This window comes from Drosophila sechellia, chromosome 3R (genome assembly GCF_004382195.2).
Source record: "Drosophila sechellia strain sech25 chromosome 3R, ASM438219v1, whole genome shotgun sequence".
NCBI lineage: Eukaryota > Metazoa > Arthropoda > Insecta > Diptera > Drosophilidae > Drosophila > Drosophila sechellia.
The window spans coordinates 30,210,722-30,226,446 of NC_045952.1; the positions used below are offsets into that span (position 1 = coordinate 30,210,722).

At 46.8% G+C, this 15,725-nt stretch overlaps 1 protein-coding gene across 14 annotated transcripts in view; it reads left to right on the forward strand.

Annotated features, from left to right (window-relative positions):
- LOC6619539 (rho GTPase-activating protein 100F) overlaps positions 1-15,725 on the forward strand; it is a 42,527-nt gene that overhangs the window by 20,181 nt on the left and 6,621 nt on the right. The window contains exons 1-10 of one of the 14 annotated variants that reach the window (XM_032722708.1): positions 1,537-2,301; positions 3,725-4,109; positions 8,998-9,582; positions 9,639-9,915; positions 9,976-11,078; positions 11,144-12,254; positions 12,319-12,398; positions 12,475-12,784; positions 13,351-13,604; positions 15,559-15,682. In XM_032722708.1, the coding sequence (XP_032578599.1) occupies positions 4,056-4,109; positions 8,998-9,582; positions 9,639-9,915; positions 9,976-11,078; positions 11,144-12,254; positions 12,319-12,398; positions 12,475-12,784; positions 13,351-13,604; positions 15,559-15,682 (3,898 nt within the window). In that variant the 5' untranslated portion in view covers positions 1,537-2,301; positions 3,725-4,055. Of the gene's footprint in view, positions 1-1,375; positions 2,302-3,724; positions 4,110-8,997; positions 9,583-9,638; positions 9,916-9,975; positions 11,079-11,143; positions 12,255-12,318; positions 12,399-12,474; positions 12,785-13,346; positions 15,683-15,725 lie in introns of those variants that run through there. The other 13 variants (XM_032722709.1, XM_032722711.1, XM_032722719.1 and 10 more) reach the window with 13 other exon arrangements.

Below are 15,725 nucleotides of genomic sequence, written 5' to 3' on the forward strand. Positions count from 1 at the left end.
GAAGATATTTCCAAATAAAAGGAGTTTCTTACAAAAACTCAACGAGTAAAGTCTTCTTATTTGGGATTTTACATATACTATTTAGATTTATGTTCTCGGGTTATTGTATGTTTTCAGTAAATAAAGTTCATGAAGGGATATAAATATTTTTGAATTCCATTTCGTTTTAAGCGGCGAGCTGCTGCGAGTTCAATTTGCTGCGCTTTACAAATTTCAATGACAAAGAATTTTTCCTCTCCGGAAGTTTGTGATTAGCCGTTCGCATCCGGCTGCCAAAGTCTCTGTATAGATTCAATGACCCAGCACAGTGGCTAGAAAAGTGCCGAGTGTACCCCACTGTTTGCGCATCTTATCCGCGCAGGCGTCTATGGTGCGTATACGTAACGTGTTGTATTTCGGGGAAATATCATCCTCGTGTGTGTTTGCCCATCTGCGAATGCCCGGGGTCGCCTGCGCCTTGGAAAACACTTTTCGTAGTGCATTCATTTTGCATGTCCGCCCGGCCTGACAGTTGATTGCCTGTCAGCGGTGTGCTGCCGGATTGGCGGACCAAACTGACCCACATAGGAGTGGTGCGGTGGTGTTGGTGTCGATACGAGAGTGTGGGAGCGAAGCAGCTTTTGTGAATGATGTGACCACCACACATACACACGCTAGCCCCAATCTCTGCACTCGTTTTCCTATCAATTGTAATGCGTTTTTAATGGCAGCGTCTTATCTGTTTGTGTCATCGGCACGAGGCTGTTAAACATATTCATAATGCGGCCCGCCTCCCAACCAATTGGCTTTGTTTCGCTACGTTGATTTGAACGGCTTGATATGATATGCAAACATTTAGACAAGAGCCATTGTGTTGGACCTCTATCATTCATAATGTTTGACTGTCATGCCAGCCGGTCCCGCAGCGCTTTTGAGTTGGGTCCACTGCCCACCGATTTTCTATGATTGGCACTTTGCCGGCATTGCCTTTCATTTGGCACTTGCTTTCCTTAAATAGTCCTGTGCCTGTAATTGTTATCAATGCCGGGATTAGGGGCACTTTCCCACAAGTGTGCATGGGAGTCAATTGAAGGCTTAAGTGGTACCGTGGAAATGATTTGAGTGGGATTCACTTAGCGTTGTCCGCAACAAGACCTCAACAGGATGATGCAGGACATTGAAAACATAGTGAAGCTCAGTTTTCAAAGCTTGTGAATCGATATCAATCAATCTTTGAAATCAGTTTGATTTGACTAGAATCCTGAGTATGGAAATCTCGAATAAAAGATCTGGTTAATTTGCAGAATTTGGGGACCCACATTAAAAAATCGATAGGAGCTGAACTGTTGCCGAGATAAAAACCATTGTGCTGGGCTATGTCAAACTGCATCATTTATATTGAAAAATGGAGTGTGAAAAATATTCGCAATTAACGACGCTTTATAATCTAGTCCTGGACATTTTGGACAAGTTCAAGAGCGATTGGGCGGCATCACATCCCCAGTAGAGGGACTCTGCCTTCTGGTCGACAGCAGAATTTACTGGCAGTCCGTCATCCTGGCGCGTATCAACTCAATGCCCGAAATCCCGACTGCCAATTTTTCCGTGTTGAATAATTCAAATACATACACACACAGAGCGCAAACGCACACCAGTGTCTAAGTGCCGAAGTTTTACGAGCCAGAGCTTTCGCTCCCGTTACACAAGAAAGTTTTTCATCTGCAGGAGAGAGTGTGGGAGTTCGTGTGTTGTGTGTGTGCTGCTTTTCCTGTTTGTGAATGTATTTTGCTCCAATTTCGCCGCACTTCGGCTCGCGCTTTCCCGTTTCCCGACTTCGGAGTGCGCTCGCCGGGTCAGCGTGTTCAATACGCAAGCTTCAGTTGAGCGCGCCGGACGTTTGACTCGTGGTCCGTTCGCCGAGACACCGTTACAGCAGCAGCGTCGTGCGTGCGTAGTAGTAGCCGACCACATACACACACACAGACGCAGAGTTCGTGGCGTGTAGTAAAACTCATTAAACAGCAACTTATTCAATACTATTTCACGCACGCGGGCAACGGCGGTGGAAAAACGCGCGCTTAACAGAGGTCCTCGAAACCGAGTCGAACGGCATTCTCGCCATCGCCGCGGCGGACTCTGAAAATTATTGCACAAAAGCAAACGAAGCGCGGCGATAAAAGTTAAATGTCGCGGTAAATTGCCTCGTTCGCCCGATCAATACCAAAAAGCCAAGAAGGAATCGCAGAAAAACGACAGTCAATTAAAACGTTCTTATGGAATACACACATATTATTTTTCAAGGCGAAAGCAAATCTACACTGGGTAAACAAGCGCCATCAAATGTGGTGGAGCCCAGTGCACGTGTCCCTGTGTGAAATGTGTGTGTCAAGCGAATAGTAATTTATTAAGCCCAGACAACGCTGTGTATACACAACGCAATTTCTTCAACGACTTATTCATTTATGTGTGCCTGCCCCTTCACTCCCGTTTTTTTTTTACTGTCCCATATACAGACACAATTTTTGTTGCTAAATGCGTTCGCTCACGCCCCCTCAGACACACATATATAGCCACCCCACCACCTCTCCCGCGCATAGAGACAAATGGGCACATGGCTCTGGAGCAGACGCACACACTTAAGGTTCAACAGCCCGACGATTGCTGGGGAAGGATAACGGAGCAGGAAGCCAGAAGCGGGGAGCAGGGAGCTGGGATGAAGCAGCCATTATGTTCGACAAGGCTAAACCACGTAGCCTGGCCCGCGTTGCGTATACGCCGCGTTGCTTGCTGCCAGTTGCCAAACTCTCGGGATTTTTGAAGCTTTCATCTTTTGTCTGCAAAAGTGGCAGAATGTAATTTTTGGCATTTACTTGCGCCCTTGGTCTTAGCACGTCTGCAGAGTAAATCCATCGCCACCAGTGAGTCCTACGCCCACACACCGCGCCCTGCCCCGTTTATATTGCCAAAGCAGCCGCGCGGGAAATGAAACCAGAGCTGGTGGCATTGCCCCTATCTGCACTGAGAGAAAGTCCCACTTCACGGGCTTAATTCTATTAATTCTCTTTACAAATGGGATCATGTCGTAAATCTCTTTATATTCAGAATAAAACTCCATCTCTCAGAGTTCCGCCAGAAAATCTTTTCAAGAACCATTTCTCCTGATTTTAGTCCCTTCGTGGATATTGATCCCGTTTTTTGACCTATGACTTAGATATGTTTTTATTGGCCGTTTGCATAACTATAAACTGTATGTTCAAAGTCAGAAAACACTTTGCCTCCTCTTGCTGTGTTGTCTACAAATTATTGGAGGAGCTTTTGTTTGGAGCTGTTGGTCTGTTGCCTGTGTCCCGTTTTAATTTAGTATGTCTGAAATTAATGAAATTTTCGCGCGGCCAGACTAAATTATTTTTCTCTTACTCGAGTGAAATACGCGATGCCCGATTGTTCCGCATCCCTTTTTTGGCCAGCACTCTGTCCGTTGGAATTTAGTTGGGGGAGACCGCACTTAAAGATACATTTAAATCAATCGAGTAGAAATTTGAAAACTGTTTTGGCAAGCGACAGCCGCACATGGAGTGCCATGCTTCGAAATTCGCCATTGGCAGAGCAGCGTGAAAGGCAAACATAAATATTTCGCTTGGCAACAAAAAAGCTGTCTAAACGGAACCACACACACACTGGCACGTGGGTCAGGGGTCAAAGGGCTCACTTATAGATATAGTTATCATGGCTCTTGTGTGCTTAGAAAATGGAAAGCGGATGAGGACCTAAGCGAGGGAAACGAAACGAATTCATGATACAAACGGAACAAAGCCTTAGTACGTGTGAGGGAGCAACAAAATACGTATCAAATTATAGCCTAAATAGCAGTTACGAAACCACCGAACCACGTGCAAGGATAAAGCATACAGCGAACTAGGCTTACAGAGGGCACAACGCGAATCGAATCGCGGGGTGCAGAACTATCGATTAAAGGAACAACTCAGCGTATCCCTTCGACTGCCCACGCACAGTGGACCAACGATTCCCTATCCCCTATTGAAAGCGAAACAAGCAAGGTGGCTGCCACAAAATTAATGTGTGATAGCGCGACCACGGGATGTTTCCTGACCAGAAGCAGCCATCGCAAGGTGAGTGTGTCCAATATGAACGAACGCTGTGTGGGGGGTTGTTTAAGAATAGCATCTCAAGTAACATGGCCTAGAGCGGGCATACTATGTATATGATTAAGGTTTCGTTTTTTAAGCATTCAAGGTCACAATCTGTGCGTCTAGTATTCATTCGCCTGCTGAGTATCCAGGATCTTTGTCCAAACTAATTCGAATTCTCATGTTCTAAAGAATTTGTATAGCCAAGAAAATATTTCCACAATATCGCACTGTAGTTGTTGTGCTGTTTGGTGGAGAAGCAAAAGCACAATTCCCACTCACTGTTATTGAAAAATATTTTTTCGCTGGCAATGAACAAGCAAATATGCGTTAAACAAATAATGTTACATACTTTATGGATGCGCTTGCAGCGCAGGCCAACGAACCCTTTCGAATCAGTTAGTTCAAGGGACGCTAGAGGAAGAAACAAAAACCACGAATAAATAAACCAACTTTGAACTTGTGTTGATAGGTGGTCGGAGCAACCCGGCCGTTGCCCCGGGGCTATCCGCCAGCCCATGAGAGCCCACTTAGACTCATAATCGCTTTTTGTTTATTTACACACGCATACAGTCGGGCAGCCGCAGATTGCAACTTTCAACTACTTTGGCAGACGGCGAAGGGCGCTTGAAATATTGAAATAAAATGCTATCAAGTCCTTGGAGCGGGTTCTAAAAATATTTGCATAGATAATGGCGGGCACGAAACTGTTTGCGCACTTCTTACCTTCGGCTGGGTAATGAAATTGTTTGGGGGACTTAAAGCAGAATACTGCGATCTTTAAGGGATCGCTTCAACAGACTAAAACCCGTGAATATTTAACATATGTTTTCGATATCCTTCTTAAGGAATGATAGGATTTTGTGATCTAAAAGTCAAAATGACTGCTTTCTCAAAAGTTCCTATCATCTCGCGCTTTTTTCGCCCTCGTATCTGTGTCCTGGTGTTTGTCCTGCACTATTTTGTCGCTCAGCTTTTCTACACGCTTCATCCTGCGGCGCGACACTTCGGAAAGTACGGAAGCTTAAGGCCCTCTATCCCGATATGCCGATATCCTGGCGCTCGGCTTAGCTGTAAGTGTGTGGGTGAGCGTCCTGGATATACATAATTGCATAATGCGCTGCTGGAAGCGCGTTTGCCGCCATCTTTATATGCTCCATTGTTTGCTAGCTTGCAAATTTAAATTTAATCAATAAATCACGCATACGCCGGGTGCGCTGTACCCACGACTGTTCGGCCAGCACACTCATTCCCATTTACATTCCCGCTCCATGACCCTCAGCCGTCTCCTGGGCTGACGGAGTCACCGCCACAATGCGGCTTGTGTCACTTGTGTTGTCCTCGTGGTTGTTGCCTTGTTGTTTGCCTTAATTTGCGGTTATCTCGACTGGCGCCCCTGCACCAGCCAAATCCAAAGCAATCCAATCTGATTCGAGCCAAGCCACAGCTCCTGCCCCGCTGCCACCGGGGGAAATGTGAATGTGCCCCACTCTCTGTTCCTGTGCCACATAGTTTGACATTAGCGCAGCTGCAACTGACAACTATTATTAACAGGGGAGTGGAACGCTGTGCATTTGGCATTTAATTGTAATTGTTGTCAGTGGGTTCGGTGGATTTCGGGCGATAGCTGGGTGACGGGTAATTGGCGCTGCCTGGGAATTTTAGTGGGGACTTAAATTTATAATTATTCGGTCTTTGTTTGCGGCTCAGGTGGAATTCGGTTTCGGTATTCGTTCGGCTTGGTTCCTAATGCTTCGTAATACAATTTTCCGGAATAGTTTTGTGTAGTCCAAGGAAATGGTTTTGTGTGAAGAACTTTATGAATGCCAAACAAACGTACGATGTAAATTAAAGCTAAGGGAGCAGAAATCCTTCGTTTACTTGCTGGCCGGAACAGAATTTGTTTACGAGAACAATTTATGCAACCAACATTTTACAAAAGTGCTGTGGTGAATTTTCCGAAAATTATTTCTCGTGAATTTAACAATAATGTTGTGCGGAAATTCAGTGGCCATGTGGGCAGCACGAAAAGGCCTTCTAAATCGGGTTTGGGTGAACCAATTTTCCGAGGGTGGTTGCTTGTCTTCTTTTGGCTTTCCCTGTGCTGCGCACGTAATTCGATCAGTTTGAGCACCATAAGACAAATAACATGACTTGCTGTTTCGTATCGAGTTATTAATTACTCGGCGTTGGCAAAACAAAATCTATTTCATCAATTCGAATATAGCCGAGGCAATAATTCTCATTTTGGTTTGGGCAATCTAAGCATCGCCTGGATGAATTGACACAGGGATCGAGGCGAGCACATCAAGCCGAATCACACGCCCTGTCAATCAATCAATGCGTTGGACAATCCATCACCCAACGGCAGATGGAGGACGGGGGTCAAACAGATGGCAGATACTAGGACTACCGAAAGGCAAGTCGAAGCCGGAAAACAAATTCGGTTCTTGCCGGAATCGCCCCAAGACTCAGTCATTACAATTATGGCTAGTCAATTATTAACCTGGCCGGGAAATGACGCACTCTGCCCACGCTGTCGGTGAACCAGAGCGCTGCGGCGGAGTGATTAGTCCTAGCCCCATCGAGTACACTGAGGGAAACGTAAAGGTGATGACTTCTTATTTCGTTTGCTAAAGCATTCGAATTTTGTCTAGTTTTTCTATAAGAGGGATAGGTTTCGACAGCTAATGGCGTCTGCGCTGGCATAATTACAATTTTAGTCACTTTCCGTTTTCGGGTGTTTATTTTTTATTTGGCTGCAGAGGCACTAAAATGGTTTTATTGATTAAAATGGTTTTATTGATTTGTGTTGTCACGCAACTGGCTCTAATGGCCCCTGCCTTCTCTCGCTCCTCGGTCGCAGGTCCAGTCCAAATTAGTTTTTGCCCCAACAGAAACTGCCAGCAAGAAGATTCATCCATAATCAGTTCTCAATATGTGATGTCTTGAGGATTTTCAATTAGTTGTCGTCACACAGTGGGAAGCCGAAGGAAAGAAGTGGGTTGTGGGTGGCAGGGTGGTTTCCGTAGGCTCGCTGCTTAGTCAGCAACAGCAACGACATAATGAAGTTGAAATGAGTTTAAACCGGCAGCCCCAGAGGGTTCAGCCTTCGTTCTTCTATGAGTCACATGTGCGCCAGACGTTCACCAAAGACGCTTAATGTAAACCCGCCCTGGTAATCCAACCGGATTCTATGAACCTAATTTAAATAATACTTGTGTTGTGTGGCAAATGGTCGCGGGACATCCTCGGACGGAGGGTGTTTTCGTTGCTTTGGCACTTCATGTGTCCATTTAGAGTCCCCTCTTCTTTTCCAGCTCCTCTGGCGTAAGCAGACCTGCACGCGATGCACACCATCTACATTTATTGTTTTTAGTGCACCAGTCGGGCCGCTCTAGTTAGCAAACAGCTCCAACGCGGTGGAGCCATCAACAATGCTCCGCCTACTTGTCCTCTGTGACGCCTGGCAAGTCCTATTTATTGAATACAGTTGTTCGGCCAAGACCACGCCCACTGCTTCCACACACAAAGGGCTGCACACTAGTGGTCATTTTCAAAAGAAAGCAGTTCACAAATTGAAATTTTTGTGCCTTGCGGCTGAGCGTTAATGGTGGCTATTTCCCTTGAATTATTTATTTGCTCATGATTTGTGGTTGGTGAACTGCAAGCAAATACCAAAATACCATTATAGTAAACACACTTTAATAGTTTAATGCGTCTTGGCCAGCAAATGTCCAAAAGACACTCGATTGAAGGAAAGATGTAGCCATGTAGTAGGCTAAAGTTTGGCTCGGTATGACAAAATTCCGATTTTTGACGAACACAATAATGCCCATTTGACTAACAGCAAATGGACGGATCAGATTCGAGGGCCAGAACTTTTCCCTAACGACATCTGCTCTTGTTGCAAGTTTGGCGAAGTTATCAAGTAGCAACAAGAATCGGGCTGGGAACGGAGTGAGGAAACTGGGCCCGGACAGTCGCCGACACATGCCAAAGTTTCGCAATTTCAAAGATTCTACATTCCCAATTTTTCCTCCGTTACGAAAATGATTTTCAGCAACCACAGAGCCGAGCACTGGGCCACTTAAGATGTTGCCGTTGCGGGGCAAGTGCAACTTTGCTGCTGACCATTAATGACTTCGCTTAGCTTGCGGCAGGCACTTCATTTTCCAGCAATTTCATATCCGGCCCTCACATTGTTGCTCTGGCCTCCGGGCTGTCCCCCTTCCGCCGGGGGAAATTGTGGGGCAGGGCCATCCTCATAAACTTCTGGTCGTGTGACATCATCGGTGAACGTCACGTGTCGGCTACTGTCGCCTCGAATCTCGATGTCCTGGAGTTTTGCATGACGGTGCAACCGACTGAAATGGCGGTGACAGAAATTACAGAGACTGGCGAATTAATTATTGCATACTTTCTGGAGCGTGGGATAGGAGGTCGGGTCGGAGAGATTGGCAAAACAAAAAGGTCGTTGAAATTACGTCAGCATTTCAATTTCATAAGCAATTTTCTTGGTAACTGGTATTACTTATTTAATGCAGTGCCACATTCTTATGGGATGCATGGCATTTGATTTTGACTTAAAACAAAAATTTCCTATTTCAATTACTAAGTGTGAAAAAGTTTTGCACATAGCTTTATGCCAAGGAACAATTTACATAACTGAACTGCGATAAATTAGCCTAATTTATGCAAAGCTAAATCCTTAAGTGAAGGTAAAGGCAGAGGAAGAAGCTGGTGGAATTGCAGAACCTGCTGCAGCTGGACCCACAATTAGTTTAAATTATGCAGAGACGCGAAACTCTCGATATTTGCATTTAACAAAGATGACTATGATACAAAACTTTCCCATTGTTTCCCGTAGGAAAATGGAAGATCAGTTCCTGATGTCACCGCAAGCCCGGGCCGGGCCCCACCCGGACCGCTGCCCGCCAACCAGATGCCTTCGATGGGCAACCAGCAACACCATGGAAACCAGCAACATCATGGAAACCAGCAGCAACATCATGGCAATCAGCACGGCAACCATCGAGGTCAGAGCGGAAGTTTGTCAAACGCCGCCGGGGTCAAGGACCCGGTGATGCTACAGGGCGATTTCCGGAAAGTCAGCGGCATCAGCTCAGAGATCTTTCGGCAGATAGAAGCCGTCGAGAATGACCACGACCCAAACACGGCGGCGGCTTTGGAGGCGGTGGAGCGACGCGGTGAGATGATCGTGCGCGTCCTGGAGCCGCGTTGCATGGGCAGCAAACAGGCGGTGGACGCTGCCCACAAGCTGATGAACAAGGCGGACGCACGGCACACCGTTCAGCTGGTGGAAATAGTCAAGCGGCCGGGTCAGACGCTGGGCTTGTACATCCGCGAGGGAAATGGGGCCGATCGTACTGATGGCGTCTTCATTTCGCGGATTGCACTGGAGTCGGCTGTCTACAACAGCGGCTGCTTGCGGGTAAGTTTATTCGGAAACTCATAACCAGACATCAAAATAATCCCGTATACTTTTAGGTGGGCGACGAAATCCTTGCGGTAAATCTGGTGGACGTGACACACATGTCCCTAGACGATGTCGTCATTATTATGTCAATTCCGCGCCGCTTGGTGCTGGCCATACGTCAGCGGCGGGGCAATAGAGGCACAGGATCTCCTGGACCGCCGACGCTCTCTAGGCCAGAACAGAAGCCACCACCGGTTGTTGTTATCAAGCGAGATTTGCGGGACGAGGATCTGGACGAGACGGACCGGATGCCGAGGCCGCGCTCATCACGTGACAGACGTACAGGTAGTTTGAAATGGGCGCCACGTTCACCTATCTAATCGCTTGCTTCTCTTCTATTTCTTCCAGGAGATGGTCGCGAAATGACGGAATCTCGTTCTCGGCTAGGTCTGGGTCTTAATAACTACAGCCCGCAGTCCGAGCAGCTGGATATGTACTACAATACCCGCGGCGGAGGTGGTGGACCCATGGGTGAGCCTCCAAACTGGGGGTATAAACCACCACCGCCACCGTCTTCGGTGATTACGGAGCAACCCACAAAAGCACATGCTTTTGCGCCGTCGCATGCTTACTACCAAAACGCCGGCACTCTTGAAAGCTTGGCGGAGAAGGTACATGCATTCTATCCTGGACAGCCTGGTGGTCCGCCCGTGGGTCCCTCGAGAAGAATGTCCACGGGAACTGGAAACGTTGGCCTCGCTCAACAACATGCCAGATTTCCGCGATCTGGCTCAGATCAGCATTTACCTCGCGTAGAATATTCGGACTATTCCAATTCCCTGGGGCGGCATTCCCTTCTGCGATCAAGTTTAAAACCTGGAACGGCCGGTGGAGCTCCAATGCAGGTTGGAGTGGGAGGCACTCTCGGCCGATACGGCCGCTATGATCAACAGAGAACCGGTGTATCCAAGTACGGCCCTCCATCTGGTGGAGCTCAATCGCTGACTCGTCGTTCCAGACCAAATTTGGACTATTCCAGCGATACAGAAGCCACAATTGGGCCTAGGCCAAGTTACTACTATTATAACAGACCTGCCATCGGCAGTATGTCGAGAGGATCAGGTGGAGCAGGCGGTGGAGTTGGCGCAGCTTCAACGGCTGCCTTGCTGGCTGGAGCTGCTGATCTCAACAAATTTAACTCATTGCCCCGAGAGCGCCCCGGAACGAGACTGCAGGGAATTCGTTCCAGAATGGGAGATCGTTTGGTGGACGAGAATGACGGAAATACTTCGGCACCCGAGTTCGATGTACGGAGAGGAAGGGACTTACGTCAGCGAATTACCGCCAGTCCGTCGATATTTACGGCGGATGAATACCGCGCCTGGCTCAGAAGGGCGCCTAGCAGTTCCGCAATTGCGGAACAAATGCGAATGACGCGGGACATGTTTGCCCAGCCACGGGCTCAGCGATTTTCGTGTAGCGCTGAGAACATCCATGATGCACTGAGAAATGTGAGTATATTTGTTGGCAATGAAAGCCCTAAACTATTTGATAACGTAATTTTAAATTCATTTAGACGGAAAGCATCTACTCCAGTAGAAACCATATTCTTGGAACGGGCACTCTCGATCGGAACATGGGTCTTACACGACCAATTTCTGCACTACCCGTGCGCTCCATGTCCTCGCAGCACATTGGAGGAGCGGGCTCCATTCGTTCGCCTAGCATACGGCGCATGCGACAGTTACTGGAGCTTTCCGCTGGTCCCGCCAGTCCGAGCGGCAGTATCTTGAGCACCGGTGGTCACCAGAGTCCGGCACCAACGCCAAGTGCGACCTTACCACGCCCACACCGCCAAATCGACATCAACCCGGCGGAGTTTGCCAAGTACAAGCTGGATAAGCCCATCGTCGATATTGGGGGGATCTCCGGCATGTTATGGATTCATTTGCTAGCAGGTCGCGGCCTAAGAACCGCTCCAGAGGGAGCAGCAGGGGCGGCGACACAGGGCCAAACCAGAGATCTTTACTGCGTAATCGAGTGTGATCGAGTACATAAAGCACGGACTGTGGTGCGATCGGGTGACCTGCAGTTTGACTGGGACGAGTCGTTTGAGCTTGACTTGGTGGGCAACAAACAGTTAGATGTACTAGTCTACTCATGGGACCCGCAGCACAGACACAAGCTGTGCTACCGAGGCGCAATCTCGTTATCGTCGATCCTCCGTCAGTCTCCACTTCATCAACTGGCCTTAAAGGTTGAACCAAGAGGTACGATATACATTCGCATGCGGCACACGGATCCACTGGCTCTCTACAAGAGAAGAGGGCTTCCGAGCCTGAGAGCAGGTTACCCTACGCTCTTCGGCGCTGATTTGGAAACGGTGGTGAATCGGGAGTCTAAAAATGCTCCCGGAAGTGCACCCGTTCCCATCGTATTAAGGCGCTGTGTGGAGGAGGTGGAGCGGCGCGGTCTTGATATAATCGGGTTGTACCGACTGTGCGGCTCGGCTACCAAGAAGCGATTGCTACGCGAGGCCTTTGAGCGCAATAGCCGTGCAGTGGAATTGACCCCGGAACATGTTCCTGACATCAACGTCATCACCGGCGTCCTCAAGGATTACCTCAGGGAGCTGCCCGAGCCGCTGTTCACTCGCTGTCTTTTCCAGATGACGGTGGATGCCTTAGGTGAGAACCATTAATTTTAAGATTTTTTTAAATACCAATTGGACTGTCTTTATCCAATATATAGCTGTCTGCCTGCCAGATGACCCGGAGGGCAATGCGAAACTGATGCTTAGCATTCTCGACTGCCTGCCGCGGGCGAACAGGGTAAGACCAGTCGTTTTAAATTTAAAAATCTTTAACTATAGTTTTTATTCCAATTTCGTAATTGGAATCATAACAGGCCACCCTGGTATTCCTTCTTGATCACCTCTCGCTGGTCGTTTCAAACTCGGAGCGCAATAAGATGTCCGCCCAGGCGTTGGCCACCGTGATGGGCCCACCGCTGATGCTGCATTCGGCGAGTGCGCAGCCGGGTGCTGACATCGATCACGCTCAGCCGATCGCGGTGCTTAAGTATCTGCTGCAGATCTGGCCGCAGCCGCAGGCGCAGCATCAGCAGATGGCGCAGCACATGGGCGGCGCTGCGGGGGCGATGATGGGCGGCTTGGTCACCACCGGGAGCATGAGCAATATGGCCGGTGTTGCTTCAGGTAACGTACTCCCAGCGTCCGATTCCCTACCCCAGAGCTACCAAATAGCCCCAAGCCCCAACACTTAACAAAAAACCTACCAATTATTGCCACCACACTTGCAAGAGTTTGATTCCTACTTTCGTTCCTGCTTTGGATGCATAGCTGCATCAGCAGCAGTTTCAAGTCCAAATCTGTGTCACCCGCTCGTTCTTCAATATAAAGTGCGTCACAAAACCGTTCTTACTGTTAGCTGTTATGCAACCCACCCAGACACAAGTACACACCGTCCCCATCACCCACACGGCACGGTTGCCACTTCGAGGGCTATTTTCAGCTTGATTCCGATTTTTAATGCCAATAAAGTGGGTGCGGTGCACACTTTGTATGATTGGAAGATCGCTTAAGCTTAAGTAAACATACATATGTTTTGACTTGACTAAATCAATATCAGAATATGTTTTAAAACACATGGAAGCAATCAAGTGGTAACCGCAGTCCTCTCTCACCTTGCCCTCCCAGCCACTGAAAACACCACAAAGCGCGTCCACATTAATATTGATTAATACAGAGTCCTATGTAGACAGGTCGGCGCGGCGAGTCAACAGGGCAGCGTGGAAGCAAAGTCAGTGCGTTGCCAGCGGACAGACAGCAACTTCTACTGCAGCAGCAGGCGCAGCTCATGGCGGCGGGCAATCTTCTGCGCTCGTCCACTTCGGTAACCAACATACTCTCCCAAGGCCATCCTCAGCTCTCAGCCACAGCCAACAATCATCTGTATCAATCAGTAGTGGGTCAGTTAGCTCAATCGCATCGAGCCTTGCAACAAGCGGTGCAACAGGTAAACAAACAGAATCCACACAACACAGCAACCACAACAAAACAGCCGAAGGCGCGAACAATGAATACAACAGAGACATACTTTTCCAGAAAACATGCTTACAAACATATCATCCACCATAAACCCACAACACACCCCTCCCCTAACATCCATATTTCAATGTAATGGGGCAAAAGATTGGAGGCATTTTAAAAATATGTTTTTCCTTCCAAGTCACTTTTAATTTTGTAATTCCTGATTTGTTTAAACTAGACAATTTTTCTGGGCAAGTAACTTTACAGAAAACCAGAGAGAAGGCCATTAGAGTGGGCGGGTTAAAACATTTTTGGAGTACCGAAAGAAGTTGGTATGACAAATAATAGGATCAAAACATGTCAAAAGTGTGGGCTGGACAGCTTTGGGCGGTTTTATTTTTAGCATACCGATAAGAATTGGCAAGCCAAACAATAAAAATCTAAACATTTATAAAAGTGTTGGTGTGACAGTTAATGGCAATAAACTTTTCAAAATAATTTCCTGGTAGACTCATAATGTTCATGTGGGACATAACGTTCATTTAGTTATTTTTTCAGGAAATCGTTAACCGTGGCATTTACATTATTTTCATTCATTAGACACTAACCCTAAAAACATGTACACAAAAACACGTACGCTGAAATATGTTCCTTCTTCTTTTCCTGTTGACCGTTCTGCAAAAGATGAAAGTTTAAAAAATATTTGTCCAATGAACTATTCAATATTGAAGCATTATCTGTTATTATTTTTTTTTTTGCTTTTTACGAAAACAATTTATTATAATACTTATATTATAATAGTAAAGTAAACAATAATTTGCTGTGATCCTTGATCGATAGACGTTGTAATTGTGATACATAAATGTATACGTACATTCATAATCTATACATCAGTCTGACATAATGATGGTGATGATGTTAATGGTGTTAAACGGCGTGCAAAGCATGATTGGCCCACTACTGGTAACAAATAAACATACTCGTAACGACAGTTTTCCCCAAACATATGTATTTCACTCCCATTCAATATGTAAATCATACAGCTTTGTATGCCTACACATACCAAATGAAAGACACATCTTATAAAAGCTTCATAAATATCGATAAATATCGAGTGCCACTGCCATTGTAAAAACTTCATCAATCATACCTAACTTGCGTTTCATTGGAATTGCTTACACACCCGCCCCAGGAATAGATTAGCTCCTCTTGTTGGTTCAAGCCCACCACCCAAGTCCCCAACACCTTGTCGCATTAATTTTCCCAGAATTCGAAAGCACAGCTTAAATAGTGTAGAAAATCTCAAAGCCGGAGGGGAAACGTATCGGAGCATTTAATTGTTCTCTGAAGTTCAGTTGCATCCTATTCACACTCCCTTAGTTTAAATTTTCGTTTAAATCCTTAAATCCACAGTCCAGTAATTCCGCTCTTACTCAACGCACACAGTTCGACTTAATTGAAAATACACATATATTTCTTTAGTTAGTTTAGTTAACATATTATTTAAAGTCAATTTCGAATAGTGTTGCTTCTATGCTTGCATGAAATACAACTCACGCCTTATCACAAGCCAAGAACTTTAGCAATGCCCACATACTCACCCGAATCCCAATAATAACATGTAATTGGTTAACGAATTGGCCGTCACCTGTATGAGAATTGCACCGCGCACGCAGTGAAATTGTCTTTTTTGTCTATGAATATAAATGTGCTCGTGTATGTGTCACCCATTTACCCACTTGAAAACAACCATTAACACTCTAACACTAAGCCCCGAAATGATTCAAAATTTCAAATTCTTTCTGCACCACCCAAAACCAAGAATTTGCACGTATTGACGCCCTTGAAGCTACTTTCAGCCTTAATTGACTTTCTGCCAACATTTAACCAACTTTGCGGGACTTCCCCTGCTGTCCTTTCCGTTCGCTATTTTCTTGCAGCCCTATCAATTGGGGGGCTCAGTGGGCTCAGCAATTCCCGACCCATCGCCACTGCCACTTCCAGGCACACCCTCCCCCGGCAGTAGCTCAGCATCGACGGGCTCAGGCTCCGGATCGGGTAAAAGTAAGTAAACTAAACGCTCCTGCATTGCATTGTGTATGTTATT